This window comes from Sipha flava, unplaced genomic scaffold (genome assembly GCF_003268045.1).
Source record: "Sipha flava isolate LNK unplaced genomic scaffold, YSA_version1 282_pilon_pilon, whole genome shotgun sequence".
Lineage (NCBI taxonomy): Eukaryota > Metazoa > Arthropoda > Insecta > Hemiptera > Aphididae > Sipha > Sipha flava.
Genome location: NW_020272949.1, coordinates 229,986 through 256,069, shown reverse-complemented (window position 1 = coordinate 256,069; position 26,084 = coordinate 229,986). Strand labels below are relative to the sequence as shown.

The 26,084-nt window shown below is 35.0% G+C and overlaps 1 protein-coding gene across 5 annotated transcripts in view; it reads right to left on the bottom strand.

The window, feature by feature from the left end:
- LOC112685560 (probable nuclear hormone receptor HR3) overlaps positions 1-26,084 on the bottom strand; it is a 62,507-nt gene that overhangs the window by 3,079 nt on the left and 33,344 nt on the right. For 4 of the 5 annotated variants that reach the window (XM_025557494.1, XM_025557489.1, XM_025557492.1 and 1 more), the window contains exons 2-8: positions 14,200-14,427; positions 6,544-7,102; positions 5,151-5,500; positions 4,297-4,466; positions 3,888-4,020; positions 3,077-3,301; positions 2,126-2,327 (exon numbers count right to left, since the gene is read on the bottom strand). In XM_025557494.1, coding sequence (XP_025413279.1) covers positions 2,126-2,327; positions 3,077-3,301; positions 3,888-4,020; positions 4,297-4,466; positions 5,151-5,500; positions 6,544-7,102; positions 14,200-14,427 — 1,867 coding nt within the window. The remainder of the gene's footprint in view (positions 1-2,125; positions 2,328-3,076; positions 3,302-3,887; positions 4,021-4,296; positions 4,467-5,150; positions 5,501-6,543; positions 7,103-14,199; positions 14,428-26,084) is intronic. The other variant, XM_025557490.1, reaches the window with a different exon arrangement.

Here is a 26,084-nt window from a genome sequence, read left to right as displayed (position 1 = left end):
TTATACAATCAATGAATAATGAAATTCATTGTTATACTATTATAAAAAAAATTAATTACTGAATAGACTTACATACTTCATGATTTATAAATAATATAGTAGATGTTAAAAAAGGAGATCGGGTTCATTCTAAGGTACTATAGCCTGCTAAGCTATTCAATCAACACGTAAGTAACTATCATATTATTTTCAGAAAAAATAGAAAACATTAACCAAAATGTGAATTTGAAAACCGAATAAGTTATAACTTACATGTACCTTATAACTTTATATTATATTTTTTAATATTAATCACGCGTCATGATTTGCTTTTGTGATAAATATGTTTAAGTTATTTAAAACAAACATATAATTACTATCACACTCCTTCTCTAATTTCAAAGTGATCACACTTAAATTTTCCATTTAATTACGCTCGACCTATTGCAATCCTTTAGAGCAGCGCTTATTAGTTTTAATACGTTACTATTAACTGATTACAAGTAATTAAAGCAAAGAGTTGAATCGATAAATCGTAATAAAAAATAAAATAAAATGTTAACATTGTAATTATATCTGCAAATAACTGACTTTTTGATCACATTACTGGTAAAAAAAAAAAAAATTTTCTTTCATACATTTAAAAATGTATATTCTGAACTGATGTATTAAACTCTACAGTACAACTATTTTGAGGGGGAAGAAACAAGAAAAATAATCACATATGTTTTTTTTTTAGTATACACGTACGTGTCATACGCGTTAACCCACGTACGGTATACGCATGATATGCTAAATTTTAAAAAACTACTACTTCTTTTAACCCTTTTGTATGCCATAAAATGGACACTGTATTTATTGCTTACACGTGTTAACATTAACGAATTCTTGACAAAATGGGAAAGGAAGGCGTGTAATTGACCGACACATGTGATAGTTGTCTCCCGTGTACTATGACGACGGACCAACAGAAGAAACGTTATTTATCTAAATGTTAGTAATACTCCGTCAACAGCCCTTTACTTATTATATTTAGTACTTCTTTTTAAATTAATACACAAAACTCTTCTCTACGCCACTTTACATATGTATTATAAAAGCATCATGCAATTAAGTAATTGACTCTAGAAATTACGATTAAAATTAATTCTACTTGAATTTTTGATGCAAAATATAAAGTTAGTAAAACAATGTAACATTAAATGAAACTGGTTTGGTCAAGATATTCGTTTGCATAGGTCACACATAATATTTATATCGTATCACTTACGTGAATAGTTACTTTTTTTTTTAGGGGGGGTATGATTAACTTTCTTCAAAATGGTAGGGGTTCAAATAATGTGCAATAAAGTGGTATATACCGTATATCTTAATTCATGGTTTCTACAATATGGTCTTTGGGAGGGGTTTCTAATTGTTCCCCCTAAATTACGTGCAAGTAGGCACCATGTGTCTCTTACATCCATTTCTAGTTAAACTGTATTTGAATAAATTATTTTTTCTTTCTACTACGGTCAAGTACCTATATCAACTATCGATTTTAGTTGTCAGATTCTGAATTATACTCGTACGTAATATACAGTAGGTAGATACAAATCTAGTAAGTTGCATCTATTCGATCGATAACGCGACGTTTATTATACATATTATTACGATATCTATAGTAGTTACAGATGTAGATCACACGTGTATTGCCACCGTAACAGTCTAATACAAATTTTATAAATATAACCCTCCGTCAAAAATAAAGGAAATGTATACTGAAAATTGTTTTAAAATGGATGCGCTTGGATTAAACTATAAATACATTGTATTTTATTGTCATTTTCGAAGCAAAAATTACTAGTTCGAGAAACATTTCGACAGCGCGTAATGAGCATCGGCCGAAACAAGGTTTAACAATTTAAATTTAACTAATGAACGAACGAATATTGATACTATTATATGTATAGTGATTTGCATACAGTCGATTACGCCGAAAACGTTAAAAAAAATCGATTTACTTAATACGTCGACGTCGCACAGGAAATAAAATGCATTTTATTTCACGAATTCGGAATTTCTTTTAAATAAAACCATTTTTTGTCTCTCTCATTTCTTATTTGGTAGAAAAAAAAATGAAAAAAAAACTCATAAAATCTCTCACCTGAGCAACGGTATCTTTTGTATGAGAGTTTCGCACACTTGATTTTGCTGTTGCTGTTGTTGCTGCTGCTGTTGATGTTGCGGGTCCACAGTAGCGCTGGTTTTGCCGCCCGTGGTCCTGTGGTCGATTTCCATGCGTAACGCTCGCAGGATGGCCTGCCTAAGACGTCCAATCTCCACGGTGCCTTTCAATCCTTGCCGATCTGCGTGGACAAATAATCGTCATTAGTATATTATCATGATGATACTGATTAACTTAACGATGATATTGATAACAAACTTATGTTGATGATTGCTGGCCGGGTTATTAAAGATATAAACCGCGGCATAAGTGCGATAGTATTGGGACTTATTCAGACTGTTATAGGTCAATTAGGCCACCACGTCTTGGGTTTTAAAAGGGAACGAAAACGGTAATGGAATTCGGTGAATTAATACAGACAAAAATGGTGGTCTAGTGTTTACGCACTACTTTATTACTTAATTTGCTACAACAGTATTTTCAAGATTATATTATGAAAAAAAACATTGTTAGTACATTTTTATTGTAATCGAAAACCGAAACGATATCTTTTAAGACGTGACTCTGCGTACTGTAGAAATTACGTATTATAAATAAAAATGTTGAGTAGGTAAATGAAAGTAACTTAATGTCGGAATGCTGTGTTTATTACAATAAGGTATATATAATATCTTGTTTCGTGAAATTAAATTGACTTAAATTGCGTTGGCCAGAGTGTTAAGTGACTATTGTGTTAATATACATAATCATTTCACTAATATCAAGATTAACCGTTTTTAAACGCTTTTAACTGACTGTTATACGGTCCAAAGTTGGATAACAATATTATTATCCGGCCGGATGACGTCATTGTTATCCAATTTTCAGAAATACTTTTGTAAACGTGTACACTGTGGGTGCAAACTGTTTATATTGCGAAATTAAACTAACCTGGTGACAGTAACACAACGGCCGAGTATAGAGCAAGTTCGGTTTCGGTGAGTTTCAACGAAGCCACGGCTCGGCTCACTTCAAAAGCCAACGACACCAGTCTCGTTTCGACCGGGTCCTGCGTATAAAACGCGTCAGCTGGCAATAAGGCATCTGCGTAATACACACAATCCCTATGCGGGTCGTAGTGTCGAGACATCCTTAGCACAGCCAATTCGAAGCTACCTGAAAAACATTGAAGAAAAAAAAAATTACAGTTTGCATGATAAGTATTATGTTTATTTCGGTCTAGTCATACAGAATAAATTTAAAAAAACATATTAAATAACCCACGATAAAAAAAAGTGTAGATATCAAGTGTTAAATAATATGGCTTATCAAAAAGGCGATTATTTACTTTTCGTTTCGTTGGATAAAAGCCAAAAACCGATTAATAAAATATTGTTAATTATTGGCTATCAATCGTTCAATTTAAACTGGGAAGCACCATATAGATGTTAAATAATCGAATGAGCTAAAGGTGCTTATCATACAACTGCCAATGAGCAATTGTGTTGTCGTTCTATATTTATATTTTTATCAATATATTTGCTGATATATATACTATTTTATACGAGAAAAAACAGAGATACAAAATTTTACACAAAATTTGATCCAATACTGCTTGTCTCTCTCCTTTAAAAACTAACCAGATGCTCGTAATAATGATATAAATAATGAGGAGTAATTGTTATTTTATCAAATATTTTTAGCAAGGATTTCTCTGATTAGAAAAAATATAATAATACGTGATTTCTACAGAACTACTCACCAGCTTTGAGCAGTACGATCTGATCGTCCTGCGATAGTTTCATAAATCCAGGCACCATTTTGGCGAACTCGATAATCTGTTGAATAACGGCAGTCAACTTTTGCGCGCATTCCACCCACAGTTCTTCATGAGCCTATAACATAAATATGATATTTATTATTTTCGCACGTTAGTGCTGGAGTACGATGTGTGTCAATCGCCAAAAAAATGAGAAAAAATTAAAACCTTGTAGCTTCGCGCTCCGAACATGGTAGTTTTAAATATGAAAAAATGTCGGCAACACGCTTGTTACCACTTTTACCAGGTACAATAATAATAGTTAATTATTGAACTTGACACGTGCGAAATAACTACTTACAAGGAATCGGTAAAGATCTCGTAAATATATACGCATAGTATATTTACTTACCATGGTCTTGTAGAAATGTAATTTGTCGGCCGTCGTCTTGTTGGCCGCAGCCATTGTAGCCGTCCGGTACATGCCGTCGTGTATTTGGTCGAGTGTGTAGAAACACGTGCGTGCGTGAGCGTCCGCGATGGTTTTGCTCAGCAATTCGCTTATCTGGACGGCGTCTGCTGCTGAAATTAGTAAACAAAAACACACGACGAACGTTAATAATCAAACGTCGAAATCCGCGCTATATGATCGGTAATGGCTAATTTAACAACAGCCAGTCAAATCATCTGTTTAGTCGAACTAAATCTTAGTTGTAACGAATAGTCGTAGTCTAAAGGTTAAATCGACTTCCTTTTCGTCGACCGAATTCATTCCTAATCGGGTTCTATTAACTATTATGGCTATTATTTATTCAGAAGTGAATTATGAATAAAATCAATTAGACGTAAATAATGGAATAAACTCGTGTTGATAATACGATGGTTTGTACACGATTACGTGTGTAAACAACCGCTAACTGGTTGAAAATTTTTACTGTACATTATCATGATGTTATTAACACAATGTAATATTATTTATTAACAATTTAATATTAAAACAATCCACCGCAGTCATTCAAATTGACAGAATACAATACACACGTTTCTGTAATCTATTAAATACCGAAACTACGTTGATGTATCCGTACATCATAACATTACGCGGAGTAACTAAAACGTTGAGATCCAGTTCAACTGGCGTGTAAGTACGAGCGTAACGCTTAAACCTATATGTGTAACCTTATGGTTTGGACTGCTACGTATAACTGACTGTCGATAAAACGGATAAACCGTAGACAACGTAGGAATGGTGTCCTGTAGTCATACCTGAAGATACAGCGGCCGTGGAACCGGACACGCCAGCCATCAAGTTGTCGGCCCCACCCGTCGCGGCGGCCGCGACCGACGACACCTCCATGTCGCCGCCGTACGTGGACGTGGCTGCTGCCGTTGAAGACGTGGTGCTGGATGCCGCCGGCGTCGTGCTGTCCGCCACGTAGTTGCTGCTTGTCGCTGCTGCGTCGTACGGTGGTGGTACGGATCCGGTACCACCGCCGCCAGCTTGTACCGCCGACGACGTGGCCGCCGCAGCGTATGCCGCGAACGTGTCCACCACCAGCGAGGCGGCAGCCGCAGCCGCATTTGTTCCACCAGTGTTGTTGTACCCGGCTCCGTACCTACAAAGACCGAAAATTAAATCGAAATTAAATAAACTGCAGCATGCACGAGTTGTATTAGAACAAGGACTTTTCTTTATACATTTTAACAACCGGAATTGGTGGGATAATTAAAAAATATCTTTCCTGGTAAGGTTGATTTGTGATTAAATCTTGTTGTCTCTTGACCGAGTTATACACAAGTTTATCTACTCCTTCGAAGTATTGAACTTTGGCTTACGTATGCAATAGTTTACACGATTCCATAATTTTTTTTTTTTTTTTTTTTAATAAACTATTGGGATTTGATTAAATTTTTCGTACACTATCAAAATGCAAATACTGGAATTTCAAGTGACATTTAGATATCTAATTTAAACTTTTAGGCATACGCCATCCATAAGTTTATACAAAAATGTGAAACATAAGTCAACTTCAATCCTTAACATCCGAATGAATAGAAATATTTTTATCTACTTCTTTACTACATATATTATAGTTTCTTATGATATCAAATACAATATTATTTTTTGTTTCCTACTAATTTTAATTACAATTTTTTTTTTTGTGATTATTTTAGGAATTCAAATTAAACATAAAATTAACAAAAATTAGAAATAGTAATTAATCAAACAGAAATAAAAACAACACAACATTACTATACATTTGTAATATGAATGAAAACTTATATTGTATGTTATATTTATTGATCATAAATGAAATATTTCAAAATATTAGAATAGAATTTGGTCATCGATAATATATTTGTTGTTCAAATACATATACATATTAGTATCATATGGTTTAGTGTTTTGGGAAAAGTTGATTTTCGTGAAAACAATACAAAAAATGCACGCATCACACGCCTGCAGTTGATTTATTGTGATTTTTAAAATATGTTCCCATGATATCGAAAATGTACTCCGGTTGTACGCTCGGAGTGCGCTTCTCCCCCTTTCAACCTACTTCCGTGCACTAGTCGTAAGAAACCGCGACGGCTGGCCGATCGCTTTTTTCGTTCGACATTTTAATAAAAAAAAAATAAAAACGCTCTCTGTACTCACCCGGCACCTGTACCCCCATTCGTCCCGTTCGCTCCACCGCCGGCCGCAGCTGCCGCCGCTGCCGCGGCAGCTGCTGCTGCGGCCGCGGCGTAAGCTTGCTGTACGTTGCTGTTAATGTTGAACTGCTGTTGTTGTCCGTGGTGCTGATGCTGCTGCTGGTGCTGCTGCTGTTGGTGGTGCTGCGAAAGATGTCCACCACTGCCGTGCAACTGGTGATGGTGCTGCTGTTGCTGCATGTGCAGCCCGTGGTCGGCAGTGCTGGAGGGCATCTGCTGCTGTTGCTGTTGCCCGTGACCGTGCTGCTGGCCGTGCTGGTCGTGGTCGAACACGGACGAGTCCGCGGCTACGGCCGCAGTACCTCCGCCGCCATTGCCACCGCCGCCGCCGCCACCACCGGTCGTGGTCGAACAGCAGTCGGCGGCTGCGGTCTGCACGGCCACCGCCGCGGCCGCGGCCGCGGCTGCAGCGGCTACGGACGAACGCATTTGCGCCTTATGGAAACGCACCTCATCCTCGACCTTCTCCCGCTGCTTTTTGCTCATGCGTCCGAATTTCACGGCTGTATCGTACGACGAAACCCGAGAAATAAGAAAAACAATCGAATATTAAACACTCGTTACGTCGTCGGAGGGTTTCTTTCTTGCATATTAATTACTACGTACAATATTCGATTTCGTTGAACATAAAGTATTGGCATATATTACAGAACGATAACAATATATTTTGTTCAATGCACGTTTATGATACAGAAAAAGTCTTTTGGGGTGCAACCCGGTTTTCAATGATATTCATCGTGAACTTTAAAATTATGAGTATTTATATTCTATGATACCTATGGTATACTCGAAAATCGTTTATGTGTTCACACCGATTCATATACTAAATAATTAAGCAAGTAATTTTTGTGAATTTTCCTTTTACAGCAAATATGCTATATACATATCTATCCCGTGTTAGTTTTTACTCTTACATATGGTACCTGCTACTTCATGCAATTCAAAACTAAGTATGACTTATGGTTGAACTCGGGTGTTTTGAAATTCACACCGTTTTATCTAGTATGGTGCAAAAATATTTAAAAAATTCTTCAGAAAAATGTGTTATACAAATTGTGAGTATGGTTTAAATTAAGTTCAGTTATAATTTACTTGCTGGTAAAAATCTCGAAACTCAGTGGTCCCTCTGCTCATGACGGCGCTACGTGCGTTTTTATGGTCGTGTTAGCAGTGGCGTATACATGGGGGAATGAGGGGGGTCAGATTTTTAAATGTTATAAAATAATGTTCTTAGTGTGAGGACGTTAGAAACGAAAAAAAAAAAAAGATAAAATAAAAATTATTATTTGTTTGCAAATGATCCCCTTCCTCATATAAAAATTATGTATACGCCACTGTACCTAAGTACATTAATAATTGGAATCAAGTACAGGTTAATCCGTAAAGCTTTAAGACTAGTGTCGAGAAACAATACTGATAATCACGCCCGTATTTAGGGGGGGGGGGCACGGATAAGCACATGTCTGGAGGTGTCAAGTCTCAGGGGTGGCAAAATATTTTAGCAAAATTAATTTTAAAAATGATGTACCTAATGAAAAAAAAAATAAAACAGTAAAAAAAATAAATAAAATAATTTGTTTTATTTTGTTAAAATTTGTAAATTAAAAAAAAAATTGTATTTTTATTAGAGTATAATTTGTTAATTAAAAAAAAAAGAAAATTTTACGTTATAATTTGTTTAATTTGTTAATTTAAAAGATTATTAAACGATTTTCATTCATAAGTTTTATTTTAATATTAAGATTCTCGATTATGGACGAAATAATAAGTGTTATATTATTATTATTTATTTGGGGGGGGGGGGGCAAAAATTATAATTCCGGGAGCGCCAAATTTTTAAATACGGGTCTGTTGATAATGAAAATTACACTTAAATATCATGGTTATTGCATTAAGAAATGATAACCTATTTATAAAAGTGATATCGTTACGACAATTAACCAAAAAAATTAAACGACTTTTTGTATGTATATGAAGAGTACGAAAATCGGATAATGTGAACACTACCCATGCCTATTGGATAAAGTAAACACATTTGTAAAACGTTTATTTTGTAGGTATATTAACCAGGTGATTTGTACATTATCTACCTTTGAGTGGACAAAGTGTTTTTATAAAATAAAATACCATAAAATATAAATTGTAAATAATATTAATAAAATATAAATTGTACATTATGATAAATCGTGTGCATTGATATTGTATACTCGTATATATAATTTTAAATTTCAGTACGGTGCTATCGGTTTTCGAGTTGTTTGATCATTTAATTTTTTTAAAAAAAACTCGTCTACTTAGAAAGAGAAATTTTACGAGAGTTTTAATACATAAATTAATGAAAATAATGATAATTCGGTAAATTTAACGGAATCAAAATATTTTATAAGTGTCGGCTACAAAAAAATCTTTGTGTAAAATAGCTAATGCGTGATTTCTTTTCGGTGGTCCAGTTTTTAAAAAATGTTTATGTAAAAATAGTTGTTTGATAAATAAATGTGCCTACGAGTAAATATAAATCTGGGAAGATATTTTGCAATTTAAAATACCATTCAAAATTCATTAATAATCTGAACTTTTCCAATAAATAACTATATTTAATTTTTTTTATATTTTCATGTATAAAATAATAACTTAATAATATATAATTTACTTAATCATTTTTTTTTTTTTGAATTAATATGATTTGATTTTTTTTCCTCCATACCTTATCCATAGCACACTGGATAATATACACACTGTACTATTCATATGATTAAGGTGTACTTTACCCGGGTAATGTGTAAACTACTCATTTTCGAACTTTACCCGTAATATATGTATACAATAAAGGCGGTAAGTCGCTATACTGCCGCCAAATAATGGCTCACTTGGAAAAATGAGCGTTAATCATACGACAAGCATTTATTTTAATGGCAGATTAAGTAAGTAATAAATATTTTCAATGCAACGAATCGAAGTATTTTTGGTGCATTAATAATTATAGACAGTAGACATTAATATAATTTGGTTTGTCGTTATATTTAATCAACCTCCTTTAATTAAACTGCTACATTTTATGTTTCTAACATCATTATTATTATTATTTCGTTGCATAGTAAAGATAGTTTATAGTGTTATTGAATTAGAACCACATAAATTATTTTGTAGTCCCATAAACAGCCGCTAATGGAGGTAATAATTTCTTTCTCTCTAGACCCAAGAAAAATAAGCTAACCAAGTGTATAAAAAATGCAATTATACAGATTATGAATGAAAAATTAATATGAAAATATTTTGAGTTTTGTCATCGCGTTGTTTTTTCAAGGTTAGAGTGAATGAAACATTCGTTTCTAATATATTTCCTTATCGATTATGCAATTAAAACGGTTTTTTTTTACTATTGTAAAAATGTAATTTTAAATAATGCCAATTATTCTGATTTACCCCTTCCACTGATTCCTATACCGGTCGACTACCCTTGAATAATCTAATAAGTTATCTGTAGCATTTCAACTTTAGTCAAAACTTAAGGTAATGGATACGAATGTATTGATTGACATTAACAAACAGTTTTTTAGTCGGTATACTTCATTTTTAATTTAGTCTTAAAAGTTATACCTATTGTTAAATTGTATTGATGAAAATATATAAAATAATATAATATAATATAATAAATGATATACTTATAATTTAGATTAATTTTTTTTAAATATGTGAAATTAAAAATCATTTACGAAAATAATTGAAAAATGACCGAAAAAAAAACTGCTAAAAATTTATACTTTTCCAAAAAAATGTTACCTTGCAATTATGAAAAAAAAATTTCTTGAGTGATAATATTTTACTATTATATAAGATATAAATAATTTATACTACGAATTATATGGCACTATAAATATATCAGCTATTTTTAAAGAGAAATAATTAGAAACGGATCTTATAATCTGGTGGTGATAATATTACAAACAGTTTCACACATTATTTTTCTCATGTTTTAAATATACCAGCAGACTCGGAAACTATTTCGGATTCTTACGATAATAGTTTTCCATCGGTCTCAGCGATGTTTATAATGCGTTCAATGACATAACTTATAAAACTTGCCCTGGTTCTGACAAAATATCCAGTATATTTTTTATGCAATGTAAATTTGTTTTGTCAACACCCTTACTAATGTTATTCAATCGTTCTCTTTCCACTGGAGTCTTTCCAGATAAATGGAAAATATCGTACGTCTCCCCTGTTTTTAAAAGCGGAAATATAAACCATATAATTAATTATCGACCTGTCTCTATAATTCCAAAAATATTTGAAGGTATTGTTTATAGGAAAATTAGTCCCCTTTTTAAAAATTTTATAATTGAAGAGCAGCATGGCTTTATGTCTAGTAGATCCACTACATCAAATCTTTTGGTTTTGCAACAATTTATTTTAAATGCATTTAAATTAAACTGTCAGGTGGACGTAATATTAAACAGACTTCGCAAAAGCTTTTGATAAAGTTGATCATAGTATACTCGCCAAAAAATTGTTCCAATCAGGTCTCCGCGATCCTTTCTTTTCTTTTCTTGGCTTGTATCCTTTTTATCAGGTCGGAAGCAATACGTGAAATTTAAAAATTATAATTCATGTATGTATAATATTACCTCTGGAGTTCCTCAAGTTCCCATTTGGCTCCTCTTCTTTTTAATATTTATATTAATGACATTAAGGATATCAATTCCAATATATTGCTCTTTGCTGACGATGTTAAACTATTTCGTATTATTAAAACTGCACTTGATACTAAATTACTTCAGAATGATCTTGATAACGTGAGTGATTGGTGTGACATAAACAAATTGTACATGAATGTTTTTAAATGTAAAGTTATTACTTTCACTAAAAAGCGTTTGTTTTTATTAAACAAGTATTTTTTTAAGGGTATTGAATTAGATCGAGTCAACCTAGTGAAAGATTTGGGTGTATATTTAGACTCTTCTCTTTCATTCAATGACCATTATATCCATATTCAGAATAGAGCGTCCTCGATGCTAGGGTTTATAATGCGGAGCTGTAATAATTTTGATAATCCTATAGCTCTTAAATCACTATACTGCGCCTTTGTTAGGTCAATTTTGGATTATAATTCAATAATTTGGTCTCCTTACACATCTGGTCCAATTCATTCTATAGAGGCGATTCAAAATCGCTTTTTGAGAATTATAAGTAATAAATGTAATATTCAACGTTCGCCTCACACTTCGTATGAACCTTTATTATCATATTTAAACATTGATATTCTTCAGGTCAGAAGGGTTAAACATTACATTTGTCTTATATATAAACTTTTAAATGGTTTTGTTAACTGTCCAGATCTATTGTCAAATATTTCTTTTTCAGTTCCTGGTCATTCGACTAGACAAACAGATACCTTTTATGTGCCATTCTAGCGTACTTGATATGGTAAAAACGCCCCTTTAATTAGATCCATGCAGAATGTAAATAATTATAATATTGATATGTTTATTTGTAATTATATTGTTTCTTTTAATTTGTATCTTAGTAATTTAATCAATTAACTTATTGTATACAACAATTCTCATCTATGTAAATATTTTTTGTTCCACATTTAAATTGTAACTGGGCTCGCCCGTTTAATTCTAATAAATAAATAAGCCGAAATGTATCAATTATAAGCGATTTTTTTTTGGTCTAGTGTAACGTGTTATTGGTTCGCTATGTAATCGAAAAATATATTTCATAAAATTATAAATATGAATTCTTGAGTTATTGACAATATTTTTACATATTTCAATATTTTTTTGTTTTTTGGTCAAATGTTCGTATTTTTTAACTTAATACGAATTTTTAGTAAATATTTATAAAAAGGTATACCTTACATTTGAATCTACAGTTACGAAGAACAAAAAATATTATGCTTTATAATATGTGAGAAACAAATTTCTATATAAAAAATATGTGAGTCATTTTTTACATGATTAAATCATTAAAATTAAAGTTTATTTATATATATTTTTTAATATATAATTTACAAAAAAAAATTAATTCTAATTTATTTATAAATAACTTCGTTTCTATATTCAATGTACAAATATTATCAACATTTTAAGAATTGGTATGTTTCATATATTTCAGTTCATTTAAACTCAAGATATAATTAATTTTTATTTATCGTTTATTGCTACATACATAGGAATTTATGAACTACTCGATCAGCAACCGACGACATAATATTATTATATTAAGCGACGACTTGAATTACACAAAACGTTTATCGATAAATCGCAATTTATTTAAATATGCATTACCATATAATTGTACAAACGTAGGTATTTTGTGCGAATATAATATCCAAGACGTTTCAGTCATGAGTCGCACCGGTATTTATACAACATAAATCCATGAGTACAAAAAACAAATAAATCGCGTCATTATGTATAATTTGTTGAAATGTTCAAACATTATTCGTAGCTGACAAATTTAGGGACCCGGTAGATACGCAAATATATATTTAAATTATAATAAGTGGGTAAAAATAAGAATGCGCACGCCCACGGATGTGTGCGTAGGTATGCGTGTGTGTTTGGTTGCGTTGACACCCCGGGTCGAAAGTCGGTTATTGACTTGGTCGCGGGTTTTAACCCCATCGCCGATATCGCCGCGTACTTACATAATACAAATCGTGTTTTGCCTAAAGTACAGGAAATTATAATACAAATACAGGTATACACGCGGAGTACAATGGACCAATTTCGAAGCGTTCTCGTGATGGTTACATCGTTTTAATATACGTCGTCGTGTTGGTCGCGTATTGTTGTATAGTACGAGCGATAATGTACGTTTAGAAAATGAAATAAAATAAAACAAAAAAAGGAGTGGCTACTGCAGTGACAATGTGACTGCAGTCAGTATACTGCTGTGATAAATTGGAACTACGTCGATTAATAATCCGTTCATTCACCTGCCGGTCGCTGTAAATTATATGCACTACATTGACCCAGCGGCGCATTTAAGGGAGAGCACAGGGTAAACTATAGAGGGTTAATTTTTCCAGCGATAACATCTCGGAAGTGGTTTTATAAGTATTTTTACGTCGACTAGTATTAAAAATTAAATTGTATCGTCAATAAATAAAAACAAAACATTAAATATAACTCATCAAATTTGATCGATGTATATTCGACGTGCAAGTGCTCTGCATTATAAATCGATGTTTTGCACCGTTCAAATATACAAAACGCCATTGGTTGAGATCAAACTTTAGCACTGAGAAAGAAACCGTTAGTGCGCAAAATCCACAAAATCGCTTTAGGATAGAAATCGTAACTGTGAGTAAATATCGTACTGTAACGATTGTCACCCCTCGACTACGTTACAATACCACCATCGTAGATGCGTAGAAAAAAAGTTATAAAATGTTAATTTCATTTCCGCTGTATGTTTTTCGTACACTATCGAATTTCTAAACTCAACGCTTTTCCGATCCAATTGTGTGCTTTAAGCACAGTTGTTATCGTATTCGTCGAATCAAGGTGCCCACCAGCCTTGATAGGATACGATTCCACTCTCAGCTCGAATTGCGAAAGCTGGAAACACGTTCAATACGATTATAACTTACCGTCACGGGACATGCCCAACCGTAGGCATTTCTGTAGGCGGCAGTACTGGCATCGGTTTCGATTGACGCGGTCCACTATGCAGTTCTTGTTACGTGGACACTGGTAGTTGACCACGGACGATTGCGACCGCCGGAAGAATCCCTTACACCCTTCACACGTGATCACGCCGTAGTGGACGCCGCTGGACTTGTCGCCACACACCTTGCACGGTATGATTTCGATTTGAGCTGTAACGAAACGGAAAAAAATCGTGTTTAGCGACGGCACGTTCGGATTGTTATTGATGTACAAATACGAGGATGTGGATTTGCAAACAGTAGCAAAAGACCATCGCTGTGATGGGGCATAACAGTATTTTTACTGAATTCGATTGCATTTTGAGTCGTGATTATCACACAATAATAGTGATAGTTTGCCACGCGAAATGCGAATAACCCCGCGGAATGAGACGCGATCTTTTTCGCGCAAAACAACGTTGCAATAGATAATAAGTACGCGACCGACTGGTATATCACCCTGTATGTCTCTGTATTTGACACGACGATGATAATCGGCCAACCGTACACCGCGCGTTAAGGTCATACAAAGACACGCTGAATAATCCTGCAGCGCTGTAGTGCGCAAACATATTATTTTAATATATATTTATGTATTGTGTCTTGCCGTTTATCGAATAAAACGATACATCGAACACGGTCCGTGTGAATCGCAATGCGGTGATCGCTTTCGTGTTCGCGCGTCCAATACATACGAGTATGATATTATTGTATAAATAATTACATTTTTAGGACGATTTTATTTTTAAACGTACTCCAAAGCGTACCAAAGCGTTTTCTATACCAAACAGATAGAGAATGAGAGAGAAAGAGAAAGAGAGAACTATTCTACTCTCAAGTCGCTGGCATAAACACGTCGTAGTACGTATATACGCGTGAGCTGTACACAAGACGGCGGCGGCGGCGGCAGCGGCGGCGGCGGCGGAGGAGTCAAGCGATCGACGTAATACGCGCGCACACACACCGGTGAGGTTCAACGACCTTGTTGTTTGCTGAATATTGTTATGTATTATGTACTAATATTATTATTGTACGTAGTATTATGTATCATAATTTATATATAAATATATTTATATATATATATATATATATTATACGTATAAATGCGCGCGTAGTATAGAAAAATAATATAATATTACATCGATTGTCACCACCACGGACGACGAGTGCTTTTTTATGATATAAATACACGCGTCGTCGTACACCTTCTATACGTATTATAATATTATATTTTAACGAAATCGATTTTATACCGCGCGTTAACAGAAGCGGTATAAGTGTAGGTACCAACGATGACACGGGTAGTTGCGGCGACGAGTTTTCGTAAATTAATAATTTATATTTATTTTTTCATCCGTTCGCAATAACGTACATCATAATAATAATACACGTATTTGGTATAATGTATAACAACGAAATACATGAATATTATTTAAAATGTATTACGTTCGCGTCGATGGACAAAACGAAAACGATCCCGTTACCGTCACCGATACCGCTTTTTTCTGTAAATAAATTTTTATTTTTATATTTTTTTACCTTTGACGTATTTTATGTATTCTCGCGTGATATTCGTACGCGCAAAAAAAAAAAGAAAATTAATAAAATAAATAAATACACCGACGAACGGTACCGCTACAAAGCACCGCCACCGTATAGTCAGCTGGCCGGCCACGGAGTTCAACGACCTACAGGGCCGGCGGCGGCAGTGGCCGGATCGTTACCAACAACACACACACACACACACTTATATACCCACACGTACACGCGCGAACACATGTACACAGAACGACAGTGATTACCTACTCGTACGTAATATATTATTATATTATAATGAATTAATAATAATAATAATAATAATATATTACGTAATGTCTACATATTATCGTCTGTACATGCGCTTGCGCGCATAAATGGTACACGCCGCGTGTAAACGCTCGTATATTATAATATCGTACGGACGCCCGAACGGACGCGAGCCGCGCGACAGAAATAGACCGAGCGTAATATCAATTACGGGGCGGAAAATTAATATTAATACGCGAATAATATATTACGTATTCACGGGCGGTAAACGTTTTAGGTCGTTGGGATAATGCGAAAAGGCCTTATGAAAAGGAATAAAACGCGCGTGTAAATCGGTGCGCACGCGCATATAAGTTTATAAAAATATATTTATAAAACAATACTGTTACCTAACCTCCGCCGTTTCGCCGTGGTCGCCGCCGAGATGTGGAACGCGATACATGCAATGTACGTGTACGTAAATGTTCGATTGGTACATTGATTTATGTGTGTATCGTGTGCTATTGGCCGCGTATTGTTTTATGCGTATGTTGTACGCACGAAAACTGTGCAGCGACGGCGATTGCGAAAAAATTAATATTCGACGCGACCGCGCAAAGATGTTATCTCGGACAGTGTCCGCCGAAAATAGCCAAACTTTAAGCGGGCCTGAACGGGACGCGCGCGCGCGCGCGCACACACACGCGATGGTAGCGTCCGACGTGCGCGTATATATATTTGTATTGTATAAAAATATACATATAATATTGAGCTGAACGAATCGTATATACTACTATATATAATACTACTTCTACTACTAGTACTACTACGTACTAGTATAACTACAGATACTACTTATAAATTATCTACAACACGCGTCCGTCTAATGTTATAATTATTATCACGGTTGGTCCCGAAGTTTTTGCTATTAGTCGCTCATTCACACGTAAACCTTTCCGCTGGTGTTTTGTAATATTCCGGGCCGACGATCCGGTATTCGGGTATATGTATACGAGAATTGACGTCGACAAATATAGCGTGTGCCGTGAATAATGTGAAAAAAAAAATAACGAAAAAGTACGCGACGACGAAGCAGCCACTACCTTCGCCGCCGCCGCCGTATAGTAGAAAGTAGGTCAGTAGTGTTAGCGGCAACTACTCTTATGACGGCGGAGGGGACAAGTCGTGGCGGTGGCGGCTCACGGTAAAAGTACGTCGGTGCACGTCGCCGCTGTTTTTCACCGTATATTCACCTCACATATTATTAATACGTCGTCGTTGCATTATTGTGTCATTATGCGCTACCGTCATACGTTTTATTGTACCATATTTTTTTGTTTTAGTGAAAAAATTAAAATTATCATCGTAATGCGATCATTACGCGTATTGCGCGATGGTATTTATTTTCGGCTGTTTTTCTTTTTTTTTTTTTATAATACACCTCACATTATCGTGACAAAAACTCAAAGAGTAAATATAACGGTACGATATTCAGCACTGTACGCTCTTCGGCGGCGAGGGTCAACGAGAGATTTTCCTTAGCGCACATGTAATAACGATAATAGTACATGATACTCGTACACACACACACACTCTCACACAAGTACCATACGCGTACACTGACCAAGCGTTATTATTATAATAATAAACACTAGGCGGCGGCGGCCGTATAAAGGAGAATCGGCTACAGCGGCTTTTGTTGCGCAAATAAACACCTCTAGCCACCACTACTCCTGCGAGCCGACAAACAACGCATAGGACGATTTCGGCATGGCACAACGCTCTGTACCGGCGAATACGTATGTACATGTGTATTATACATGTATAATACACACGCACACACGTACTGCAGTACGTGTTCGTATACGTGTGTATGTGTTTCCGTGTCCGTGTCCGCGCGCGAGTGTGTTGTGTGTGTGTATGTGTGTGTGTGTGTGTGTGCGTGTTTGTGTGTGTGTGTGTGTGTGTGTGCGCGTATATTTGCGCGCGTGAGAGGCCAATGACTTTATGTAGTCGGCGGCGTCGGCGGCGGCGGCCGCACTTGATAGTGTTTCCGCGCGACCGACGACGACGCCACCACCGCCACGCGTAACACAGTATCATTGCGAGTATACTCTATGCACGCCTAATCGTGTGAGCGTGTGTGCGTGTGTGCCCACACTTGCAGACTCATGCGACTAACTGCACCTACACCAGCTGCAGTCAGTTGATACGCATTTTTTTCGCATAGTACGCGGACCGAGTGTAATGTACGTCAGTACAAGAAACGCGGAATGCACCCCTGTGGGGGTCTGTTTGGATTCGTTCGTAAACGTACAACTTTTCGTTTGTTTTGTTATGTTGTGTCAAACGTTTCGATCATTACGATGACGGACGTCTTCGCGTGATCACCGAAAAGAAACGGGATGAAAACGCCACGTAACGGGAAACCGCCACCGCCGTTCTGCGAAACAACTGTACACTACTCTTTCCATCACTCGAAGTAATAACAGTTATAAAAAAAAAAAAAAAAAAAAAAAACGTTCTCCGGCGGTACAACCGGATGGAGTTTGTGCGTGCGATTTTATTACATAATTGTTGCAAGTTAAGCGTGTACATTAAACTTCACTTTCTACTACCGGAGATACGTAAATATACGTATATATGTATATTATAAAACATCGTTATCGTTTAGCATTGTTGTTGTTCACGAAATTGCGAATGTATAGTGTAATTTATACGTCGATGATAATTATTTTAATACATCTGCAACAACTATCGTATGAGCCCCGTTAAACGCGCCACGTAAAAACTATATGGGATAAAATTAACGTATTCCCCTGCCTCCTCGTACATTTTGTACACCGTCGTACACGAATTACACGCGAAATAATGCTGTACACAATGTAATAACAACAGGTAAGGCGGTGGCATGGTGGTGGTAACGAAACGTATATATATACTTACCCGCGACCACGGTACGAGTCCGAGTTCCGCAAACTTACACAATTCTCGCAGCACGCATAACGAGTAAAATCTGCGAGCGATTAGAATCGTCGTGTTGCGCGTTCGCTCACCAGCATTATATAATATTACACGCGACGCGGGCGATCGAATCGAATTTTTATAGCTTTGCGAATTCGCAATATTACGGTATCGCGAGCGCGCACATAATTCTGTTTCCCGTAGAAAGGAAAAAAACATTTCTACAACGCTGCTGCTACAACATCCGGTGCAGATATCATAATATAAATACAATACAGCTTGTAAGATCACTGACGTATAGGCTGATAAACTAAAAAGAAGAGCACAAATGATATTATCGAACGTGTTACGAACCACGGTTATTAAAATATTCCGAATAACGAACAGTTAACTAATAAACGAAACACCGAGTAGTTAAACTACGTGGAACAGTGCAGTTATGCCAGAGATAGTTTATAAGCGCACAGTATCGAGTGTACGGTCTAAACTGCAGCAAGATGATCATATAATAATAATAATATTTGTTTGTGAATTCGTGCTCGTATGGTAATGTTATTAATATTATTATTATTATTATTATTATCATCGTCGCGAAGAGAAATGTGCCATTCTCTATTATATTGTGTGCATACAATAACTGTATAATAATATTAATTGTATATACTCGCAGCATTTGACTTGAGTATGTGAAAATATGACATATTACACCGAGGCGCGTCGCACTGAAGTAACAATAAAATAAAACTCTTAAATTTAAATTTAAACTTAATTAAAATTAAAATATAAACTCTACAATAATAATAATAATATTAACAAATAATTATTACCGTTATTGTTATTAATGCAGTGAATAAAGTCGACGTGTAATACGGCGTGAATTATGTTTTTTTTTTAGACTTTGATGTGAGATCGTTATTCTATAGCCGCACGAGTCGAGTGCGCTAAAATAAGAACTTTCTACATGCACACGCACCCATATGTTATAGTACAAAGTATAGAATTTTGATGTGTCCAAAGTCCAAAAGCAGAAAATGGTTTAGAATGTACGAGAAATTTTAAAAGGAATTTGTTTTGACGTCTCTTCCTCGATTGTGTATCTATACATCAATTGATCGTACGTGAAAGTTAATAAAAAAATTAATTTCTCGAGACAAGGTGTTTCGTTTCAATTTAATTTAACGTCACAAATGTAATGCAATGGAAATGTAATGAAAATAGTTACAAACAATTTGAATGGGTTTACAAGCATAGAACTAAAAGATACTTGCAACTGGTCACAAAGAATAGCGTAGACATATTAGGTATACTCATACTATACGTTTTTGGCTTTTCTATAGAGCAAAGGTTGGTGGGAATGCAATTTCACTCAAGGACAGCAACATTTTGAGTAGGTAGGTAAAAAAAAGAATGGAAATTATATTACTACCGAAGTATTATCTTTACACATTAGGGTATGATACATCAAGTTTACCTGTATATATTATAGCTTGTGTACACGAAGGAAGTGATCAATCTATAGGATACCACTCCTTCAGGGTCATCCTTACCAACTGGGACGCATATCGATGTCCATATTCGCCATAAACATAACATAACGAATGTTATATAATATGATGACAAAAGTTAATGGTGTACACAGTAATACAAAGATTCGTGTTATGTCAAACGTCGCAGATATATCGAATTAAATTATTATCCCATTAAAATCCCTTCTATCCTTCTCGATATCATGTTTATATAATACAACTCAACTCCTTGAATTTTTTAACCATCTTCTGGTTCCTCGGAGATTTGACTAGACGAGAGCATTACATTGTGCCGTGTTCAATGTACGGAGAATGACACGAATAAGGATCACCGGGGAAGAGAGGGTGAATGGTGAGTATTTAGTCGTATATAGCTATAGGGTATACGTGTTGAAGAAAACCCACATTGTATTAAAACGTCGTCTCGTGGTCGTTGAAAGTGCACTCCAAGTATGATGACGACAACCGCGAGTGGCACCGCAGACGGTTAGTAAATATAGTTATAATAATGATAGGTATATAACACGTACGGAGAATATGGTGAGAAGTGCGGTAGCAGTAGAAAAATAAGTATAAATTATTATTCACTTCAGCTGCGCGTGTTTGCAAAAAAGTCCGATTGATCGAAAAAGCGCTGTGGTATATATTTTACATTGTACCATAAAATAATTGTATAGAACCATAAACCTAACTCGTCACGACGATATTATATTAAACATGCACGCTTCCTGCATGATTATAATATATATTATATTATAAAATATGTATACACTGTATATATATACGCGCGCGAACAAATATCCATAATAATACATAATTCGATAAAATATCCTGCGTGTAGGACACATGCAGTCAAAAGACAATTGGGGTGCATGCGGGGTTGTAACCGCTGCATTATATAATATTTTATCCGTGCGAGGAACTTGGCGTGATAATTCAAACCGTTTATCCTACATTATATTATATTAAACGTGCATGTATACTTATGTGTAATAATCCGCATTTCCGCGTGTGTTTAAACGGATACGTCTCTCCCAGTCACTGTCCCTCTATCCACTGCGTATATACATAAAAAAAAAAATAATAACGTTAACTGTGTACCTATAAACTTTTGACGAGAAACTTGAAATATTACCGTTTTTAATAAACGATGCCAATGCACGTTATCAGTGATTACACGTGTGTATATCCCGATTAAGTGCACATGGAAACGAAAACAAAATGTGCTGAAGCGACTGACGTAGTTGCGGTTTCGTATTTATGTATTACACGACAGATACGCGCATATTACCTAATGACAATCTCTTTGGTTGTTTATTGAAATATGTCTGTGATCTCGTATATGCAACATGATTAGTATTAAATAATGCGCAAAAAGAAAATGTAGGAAATTAATATATTTATAGGTAATTCTGCAGCGCTCGGGACACTACAGATCGACTGATACAGTAAAAACCCTCCAGAACTATCGCATATGTATATAATCTAAACAGCGTTGAACATTATAGTTGATTTTATTAATATATAGCTGCAAACGCAATATTTTCGTCGTACGAAAACGATAAAAAACAAATTTTAATATAACACGTGTAAAACCGCACTGTATTATTTTTTTAACGGATGTACGTTATAACTTTATGTTAGGTACCTGCAGACTGCAGTACTATTATGGTTGTCGCAACCCTTCCTTGTGCACAACATATGACCTAATAACGAAGGTGGTGTTTTGAAACCAGCCGTCTCGACAATTTATAACGTTTTAACAGAAGGATTAGCCATTTATATAGTTATTTCGAGGGCTTATTATATAATGAGAGGGTATGAAATAGGGTATGTTGTTGATTAGGTGGGTGTAGTATGGAAAAAATCATTCTGAAAGTATGCTCAAGTTATTCGTCCCATTTACAAAACTATATAAAAAAAAAAAAAATCGTAAGAGGAAGAACAAAAAATCAACACTTCATTTTATGGAATAAAAAACATAGATAGTTTCATTTTTTTTGACAATACACAAATATATCGGCCTTAAACTGTAACAAGAATGGATAAAAGACAACCTTTTTCAAATGCATATTATTCAAAATGGTACTATTTTTTTTAATAAAATTGTTATTAAAAATACAGCATAAATTGATTTTTCTTCTTCATCTCGATTATTTACAAAAAATCAATAGAAACAATTAAATTCACGTTTAAAACCGTTGCGTATTTTCACTTATAACGCAAAGGAAATTGCTGCGCGTAATTAATTTGAATGGGGCCTTAACTAAGTTTTAATAGTATAATATCGAAACAACATTTACGGCAATGTACGACTAAAACCATATACGCCCCACCTTCCAGCATTATAAAGTCGATTTCCGGAAACCGGATATTATAACAAATTCGCGAGTACCGTCGTTCCTACTATAAATTATAGTCATATCATCATTGCAATAATAAAAAAAAAAAATTAAATTAAAAACCAGGAAGTACTGTCGAGCGGAATAAACAACTCCGTGTAAAATATCTCGTAATACTCGTATTATTATGTATTAAGATGAAGAGGCTATTTCTTAAGGATCATATTGTTATTTTCGGTGGAAGATAGTCACCAATGTAGAATTTCCGAATTTCTGTTAGGTACCACACACTACGTGGGAATTATAAATAAATAATAAAGTGATCAATTTTAATAAAATTCTACAGTATAAAGTATAGATAATGTATTTTAGTCGATTAAAAAACTTCTGTTTATGTTTTTTATTTGATAAACAGAAGTTCTTCAAATTTTTATTCCAATGATTATCATTGTCATATCTCTCAAAATATAATACAATAAAAAATAAATGATGAGCCAAGCTTTAATAATCATAATTTTGTATAAACAAGGTTTCACGATTATAAAAGTTCTTTCTATTAAAATATCAAATAAGTAAATGTATAGTATAATAATGCATTATAAGTATATTGTGGTTGTCTTGTTTCTGTCCTTATTTAGGATTATTAAATATTTATTATTATTTATTATTATTTATTTAGGTTATTTAGTTTAGATTTAGTGTAGCTTAGTTTTTTTTAAATGTATTTAATTTAGTTATATACAAATATAAATATATATAAAATAAGAATATTTTTTAACCATTTTATTCAAGACATAAAAATACATTTCATATTTAATGTTTACAAATCGTGAGTACTTTCCATGAAATACAATCATTTTCGATTGTTTTTATTACTTTTTTTTTACAATACTACGTAAGAGTTTTAATTTTTAACTTTTCAAGTGTAAGAAATATCTTGTAACTAACAAATAGTTCCTAAAATTATTGGTTATAATTATAATTTGGTCTAAAATCTTAAGGATTATCAAGTACGATATCTACAATGTCTACGTGGTACATACAAATATTATTAAAACTTATTAAATGTTTAATACAATTTATATTAGAATGGTAAGTATTAAGCACTAACAAAACATTTAATCATGAATTATTAGCTGAAACTACATGCCGTTTTATAATTTTTTTAATTAATGTCAATTCAAATGTTGAAAATTTTTAATAAAATGAACGTGTTGTTTGATATTTTTGGTGTTAACTAATTTTTATCTTGATGTGATATGATTATGATTGAACCCTGTTTTTTTAACCTTGTCTCTACATTTTAAGTGTAAAATTGTTTATTTAATCGAAATTAATCTAATAAAAAATACTTATTAATAATAATGTCATTAACACATTCCGTGGTGGTAATAATCACAACTCAATGATTACTAATATTAACGACTGACAACGAAATAATCGAGAACGATTTCGTTGAACACAGATGTATATTAAATCGTTATTTTTTTTCGTAACATAATGTCAGTAGTTTTTCGAAAGTGTTTATTAAACTATTGGGAAATTCGAAAAATGACCTTTCTAAAGTATCAACGAGATAACGTTTCCAAACCGTTGACAGGTTTACGTACATATGTTACAACTAGAGCAATCTCGTCTACCCAAAATCATGTGGTCGCGTACGAAACGAAACGAGGAAAAAAAACACAACATTGTAAAATCATTGTACATTCTTCGGTTGACTGAGAGTCTAAATAAGAAATAAGTCTCTCGTCGACGACTACTTTCTAAAACGGTATAATGAAAGAAAGAAAAAACCGTTAGCGTACAACGCGATACTGCAGTAATAGCGCGTATATTATAGCTGTACATAGTTGTGAGCACGCACCATGCACGTACTTCTAAACCATAACTCTACAGCGGCGTACAATATTACAATACCATAATAATAGTAATATAAAAATAAATAATTACAATAATACCGCCCGCCGTCGATTCGTCTGCTCTTGGATTATGTAAAAAAAAAAAAAAAAAACAGTAATAATAATTGATGAAAAACAGCGTATGAACAATGAATAAAACGGCATTGCGTAACCTGGTGGTATGGACCGAGGGGGTATATCGCGACGGTGTGCAACTTTTTCCGACGACGGTCGTTACGCGGCGCATAGGTATTTATATGTGTGCGCTCCGCTCACCGCTGCCGTTGCCGAGTCTCTTGTAAATATTCGCGTGCGTGCACGCACGTACCTACCGTACGTGTAGGTACATTTATTACGTACGCGGTATACGCAAGGAACGGTACCCCGTACCGGTAGGCGCGCGAACGCGTGCGTGTACGTTCAAATGTTAGTGTGATACGACGCGCGGGCGAGCGCTTATACGGAGAGAGAGAGAGAGAGAGAGAGAGAGTGAGAGAGAGAGTCACTTACGATTTGTGAGGGAGGGGTGGTGGTAAAGTGAAAGCACCGTCGTGATCCGTAGTCGTCCAACGGTGCACGGAGTGACGGAAAAGAAATAATAAAAAAAGCGTCGAGGACAACCCATTCCGCGCGCGCAACGATGTAACACGCGGTTTACGCATACGACACGCTCGAGGACGCGACGACGAAAGCTGCGAGATAGATGGCGGAACAACACGTCGAGCTTATCGCGAAGGGTTGGTCAGTCGGGGGTGTTGGGCAGGGGGAGCTTCAGAGTCTTGAGAGTGGTGGTGGCGACGGCGGGTGTGGAACGTGCGTGGGCGTTCAGAAAAGTCACGGCGTCGGTCGTTCGTCGTCAGACGCGCGTGAGAAAACCTTTCGTCACGTGCCGTGCGTCGGCTGTACCGGTTGCAGAGTTAATCTCATTAGCCGTACGTTATCATTGCAGTGCGCCGCCGTCCGAACCTCGACCAAGTGCCCGCCCGATAAATCTAATTGGCTGGGCCCAAAAGGTCCCGTACGGTGTTGAAGCGTCTTCATACTGGAGTGTTGTACCTGCGCGTATAGTCATTTTTCCCGTTCGCAACAAATCTTGAATCGTTCTATTGGTTATTTTTTCTAATCTATAAAATTGGTAATTTTCACAAACAATAGATTTATCACGGTTTTATGAAATCACATTGTTCCGTTACTTCCGTCGTGTTGTTGTTTTTGCATCATCATAGCAGGAGGGGAATTACATCTTGAGTTTATAAGAAATCTGTTCATTCGTCACTTTTGCGGTGGTGTATAATCATTTGTGAGCTATG